At 43.2% G+C, this 5,467-nt stretch overlaps 1 protein-coding gene across 1 annotated transcript; it reads left to right on the top strand.

Moving 5' to 3' along the window:
- The first annotated feature begins 928 nt into the window (after positions 1-928).
- On the top strand, positions 929-5,125 carry LOC123158866 (transmembrane emp24 domain-containing protein p24beta2). The gene is made up of 5 exons (XM_044576689.1): positions 929-1,121; positions 1,544-1,795; positions 3,690-3,876; positions 3,957-4,064; positions 4,803-5,125. The coding sequence occupies exons 2-5, from the start codon at positions 1,586-1,588 to the stop codon at positions 4,934-4,936; spliced, it is 639 nt and encodes a 212-aa protein (XP_044432624.1). The 5' UTR covers positions 929-1,121; positions 1,544-1,585; the 3' UTR covers positions 4,937-5,125.
- The last annotated feature ends 342 nt before the right edge of the window (positions 5,126-5,467 follow it).

Genomic DNA, 5,467 nt, shown 5'->3' with positions numbered 1-5,467 from the left:
ATGCAGTTCAGGCGATGGAAGCAAGTCAATCCTGGCTGAGATATGTAGCCAATGCGACATGTGAAGGGAGATTGGTACAACAGGAAGAATAAGGAGCGGAGGAGCCAGAGGATAACTGATCGGGAATCGTAAAACACACGGAAGGTGAACAACAGACGAGATCAAGATGGATGGATCTTAAGAGGCGAATTGGAGAGAGGATAAGGACGCGGCGGCGGTGGGTTTTTGTGATCTGAGAGACAGAAGGAAGAGTGTCGGTTGGGCTATCTATAATAGGTTAGGGAAGATGGAAAGGAGGTGATCGCTAGGTATTCTTCGGTCAGACGGTTGGTTCCACATGTTCATTACGGGAGAGAAGGTTGGGCGTTTGTGCTAAGGAAAAAAAGTAGATTTGTCTAAAAAAAGGAGTGAAAAAGCTGATGTGGCAAAATGATGATGTGGATAGGCTGCATGTCAAGAGAAATAGGTTAGTGGGGATAAACTATTTAAGTATTATATCGAGAAACTTATACTACTAAATAGAAAAGATTTGAAAATCATGGCATGGATCTTCTTTTTTTCTTTCTTTAGAGTTTTCTATATGCACAATTTCTCGATGTTTCGATGAGAATTTCTTGACTTTCCATATATAGAAAGAGATAGACTATAAATGACATCTCTTATGTCAATAAGACCAAAGGGATGGATATTAAATAATAGGAAGTGCTAGGAAGTGAAATAGAGCCATTTTGGGCTTCCCTATGAAATGAGGCATGAAACGGAGCCACTATGAAGAAATTATGGGAGTTACGAAAGAAGCTTCGGACTCATATTGTTTAGATTAGAGTTGCGAGGCTCGCATTTTTTGGCCCGATGGCAGCAGGCCTCTCCCTGGCTCAGCGAGGTTAATAATGGGCCGACTGCGGCCCGCCCGGTCAATAGGCCCCTCGGCGGAAAGTGAAGTAGAAAAACCACGGAAAGAGAAAGGTCGCGTTCTCCCCAAGGTCAGTCAGCTCTTCGTGACATCTTGAGTATCGACTACTTCTTCCTCCGCCGAGAAGGGAAGGGGAGCGCCGCTTGGAATCACCGGAGCCGGACGCCAGCAGCGATTTCTCCGACGGCCGCCTGCAGGCGGTAACTGAGTAAGCTCCTCCTCCTCCTCTTCACCTCTTACGCTCTTTCCCCCAATTCTTCCTACTGGACGGGAATCATGAGCTTCCAGAGGTCAGATCCAACCAGACTCTCACGTCTTGGCAGGCAAGCCCTGGTTGGAAATCGATCGATTGATCTATCTCACCTTCATTGTATGATTCCAGAGCATAAGTTAAGATAATTGATGAGTAATTTGTACGGTTCCACCACGCCCTCCCCTTCGTATGCGCCCGTAGAATAAACACCCATCTAGCCTTGTTGTTTGCTCGACCATCTAAACAACCATGTTGTGGTAGAATTTTGGCGTTCTGTGACATCACAGGATCTCAAAAGCTTACCCCTATCAACGCGACGCATGCTTGTGTGGATACTCTTTGAGATCAATTGACACTTTGGAATTATTTCTCTGCAGGAAGCTCTGTACAATCTGCTATTGCTCCTCTGCTGATAGAAGATGGAGGGGCTGAGTTGGACAAGGGCTTGTGTCTTGGTCCTCTGCATCATGCCGTTCTTGCACCCCGCTGCCGCTATCCGCTTTGTGATTGATAGGGAGGAGTGTTTCTCGCATAACGTGGAATACGAGGGGGATACTGTTCATGTATCCTTTGTGGTTATCAAGGCAGACACTCCGTGGCATTATAGCGAGGATGGGGTGGATCTTGTGGTAAGGACTTAACCCCCTTTTTTTATATATATGTAAATCACGCAAGAATAAGCATCATCCAATGGTTACTTAGATGTTTGATGCATTATTGGGTATCAAAGGAAGGCACAGTCTACTAGAATGTTTGTTCTGCTGGTATAGTGTCACAACTATTTTGCCATTTATTTTGTGTGAATCCATGCTATACTTTCTATTCTAGAGACGCGGACAAAAAACTAGTAATATTATCAAGTATATGATGTGTTGGTATTTGAAGTACTACCTTAATTTTTTGATTTCAAATCAGTTTTGATTGTAGCGCCTTTTAGTCATTCATGTATAATTTGTAAGCTTTGAACACCTTCTTGAATTAGGATGCAGACTACTAACTATGGCAATCATTATTAGAAATAATGAAGGAATAACGTGCGAGGAAGAACTAATTGTTCAATGAAAACATGCACGGCGTTATTTATAAGGCGTCCCACCTTGGACTCTTAGGTGACTCTTAGGCGGTAATTATGCTCGCGCTAGGTGCTTAGGCATGCGCCTTAGGTGTTAGGGCGGTTTGTGCTCGCCTTAGGTTGCCTTACTGCTTTATAAACAATGATGCACGAAACTAAGTTATGTTAGAAGGGTTTTATCACAGGGAATGGATATAACAGATATTAAGATATTGATGGCCCATTGGTTGGATGGTACTCCCTCTGCCCGGAATTACTTGTCGCTCAAACGGATGTATCTAGCACTAAAATACATCTAGATACATCCGTTTGAGCGACAAGTAATTCCGGACGGAGGAAGTGATTATTAACATCACGATTGGTCTAGTGATTGGATGGAAATTAACATTATCGTGGTATGGGGCTTACAACTTGAGCCATGATCCTGTGGAATTTGAAGCCCTACATTATACTTGATAGTGCACTTGCTCTCAGAAATATGGACCAAGGGAGCTAATAGTTTTTTTTTAATATTATTTTCCTCAAACAAACATTCTGCAACACCCCTGTGCTGGCTACCGATTATAAGGCCGCTACGTCTGGCTACCATGTGAGAACTAGACCGGCCCCACGGACGAACACCAACACTAGTTTTCTCCTGCGCACTTTGTCCTCACTCATGCACACCTGGGATCAACCTCCCAACCGGCTACCCATTCTCAACTTGCTTCAAGCTGAGCATGCTTAACTTTGAGGTTCCTTGCAGATGGGCTCCTGGAAAAAGAAGAGTTTCTTGTTGGTATGAGTAGCCTATTAATCATATTAACCTGGATGTTATAGGCACATAGAAGACACAAGTCGTTCAGTATTATATTTATTGTCACATCATTCATAAAGATATTATCTGGCTTTAATTGGTACTCTCTCCTATCCATATTAGTTGTCGCTCATTTAGCACAACTTTGTACTAAATCAGCAACAATTAATATGAATCGGAGGGAATACTTTTTTTTACTTCCGGGTATTCTTGCTTTTATTTGCTAATAACTATGAACAGTGGAGCATAGCTTTATTTTGTTAGGATAAATCTACTTATGTGATTTACTAAAAAAAAGTGGACTGTCATTGCTTCCTTTTGCTAGAGTAGTTTTGAGTAGATGGACCTTTGAATAAACAAGTTAAAGTAGTTCTGCTTGGGATTGTTTTGCTCTTTTTTTTGTGTACTCTTGGTCTTCCTTTATATGAGTGCGTCCTAGAACGAATACAATACAATTTGCTACGATATTTCCCCGTTATTTGCGTATTTAAGCAACTGCATCACTCCTTTTGTGGTCAGTAATTTATTAAGGATGATTCTAACTTGTACTGTGCTGCAACTTGAATTAGAGCACCTTGTAACATTCACTGTCAATGTACTTCTTAAGTTTTAGTATAACCCACTGTTAAGTTTGTTCCATGTTGACTAATAACAGGTTAAAGATTCTAATGGAGCTCAAGTCCGTGACTCCCGTGACAAAATTAGTGACAAATTTGAGTTCATAGTTCAGAAGAGAGGTGTCCATCGCTTCTGCTTCACCAATAAATCCCCATATCATGAAACCATAGACTTTGACGTGCATGTTGGACATTATTCCTATTTTGACCAGCATGCGAAAGATGGTAAGAATTTCTGAAATCTCCGCAACTTTGGGTAAGCAAGAACATGCCGTCACCCTTGTCTTTTCCTGGAATGGATGCAGAACATTTTTCACCGTTGTTCGAACAAATTGCTAAGTTGGATGAAGCACTTTACAACATTCAGTTTGAGCAGCACTGGCTAGAGGCCCAAACCGACCGGCAAGCAATATGTGAGTATCCTCAATTATTCATTTGTTTTGAGAATCTTACTATTCAAATCTTACTACTAGTGTTCTTGTCCTTTGTACTACAAGAAATACACTGGTTATTTGGCTTAAAATACTAGCATTCTCCAGCTTGTTCACTGGTAATGATACCAGTTGTTAAATGTTTATTTATTTATAACCTAAATAAGGATGTCATATATCTCACCCCTGCGTTCGAGAGGAGCATGATGCCAGTTTTGGCAGTTCTTGGTGCTCGATGCCCAGATAGACTTCACTCTAGCAGCCCGCAAGTTGGACTTCTCGTAAATTTAACCTGCAGTCCACCAGAATAATAAGTAATGACCTAATCTTACCTAAATGAGGATGGCGTGTTCCTACCCCCTCCGTTGGAGAGGAGCATTTTGCCAGTTTTTGGCAATTCTTGGTGCTCGATGCCCAGGTAGACTTTACTCCAGCAGCCCGCAAGTTGACTTATCTAAATTTTAACCTGTAATCCAAGTCCACCAGAACAAGTTAGGATTCGCCAGTATTTGCGGAAGGCTGTCTGCAATTTCTGAATTTGTTATAACTCTGGTGGGTGCAACACAGGCTAGCCAAGTACTACCATGGTTTGTCGAGAAATCTTCGTGGGAGTATGAGCTTATGCCTGCTGTCCAAGCAGCCAGTGGATTGCACTCTTCTCACAATCTTTATAATCTAATCCCTTTGTTATTTAACCACGTGTTTCCCGCTGCGGTGCAGTGAACGAGAATATGAGCAGGAGGGCCATCCACAAGGCACTTTTCGAGTCGGCCGCGCTCATCGCAGCCAGCGTCATTCAAGTCTACCTGTTGCGCCGACTCTTCGAGCGCAAGCTGGGGACATCTAGGGTCTAATGCCCCGTCAGAAAGCGCTGCCTTGTTGCCCCCTCAAAACTGTAACACTGAACTGTGCGCCATCACTTGTTTGTGGATTCTTGTTTTACATATGTATAATCCTTTGTGACTCCATATATGAGTTCTTCGAAAGTGACACTTGACAGTTCCATGTGCTGGCTGATATCCATATTCGCCATTTCGCCAACATTTTCTGTTTACCCCTGACCACTTTTCGCCCTGACTGAGCCGAAACTTCGCATAGCTGATTTTCATCGAAATGGCATGTTCTGAAGTTGTACTGGTAGAAACGATAGAAGATGCCTGACCTTGCGAAAGCGAGGCGTTGTTTCCTGAATTTAGGCGTGGCTTCCTTTTCTGAAGAACGAGTCGCAGGGGGATGGGTCTCGCCGTCGCAGTAGCCACAAGAGGAAGAGGAATTGAAGACGGTTTGCCGCCCCCAGACCTGTCTGTCACTCCCCTTGCCTTGAATGAAAATATGGATGGATCGGGCCACTTGCGTTCATGCACTTCGGGCTTTCCGTGCGGCGC

Source organism: Triticum aestivum, chromosome 7B, assembly GCF_018294505.1.
Source record: "Triticum aestivum cultivar Chinese Spring chromosome 7B, IWGSC CS RefSeq v2.1, whole genome shotgun sequence".
NCBI lineage: Eukaryota > Viridiplantae > Streptophyta > Magnoliopsida > Poales > Poaceae > Triticum > Triticum aestivum.
This window is presented reverse-complemented; position numbering and strand designations above follow the sequence as displayed.

Excerpts from the sequence above, each read along its gene's own strand:
- LOC123158866 (XM_044576689.1), top strand. The coding sequence starts at position 1,586 with ATGGAGGGGCTGAGTTGGACAAGGGCTTGTGTCTTGGTCCTCTGCATC. Across the intron at positions 1,796-3,689 it reads AGGATGGGGTGGATCTTGTG|GTTAAAGATTCTAATGGAGC; the intron begins GTAAGGACTTAA and ends GACTAATAACAG. Across the intron at positions 3,877-3,956 it reads TGACCAGCATGCGAAAGATG|AACATTTTTCACCGTTGTTC; the intron begins GTAAGAATTTCT and ends GAATGGATGCAG.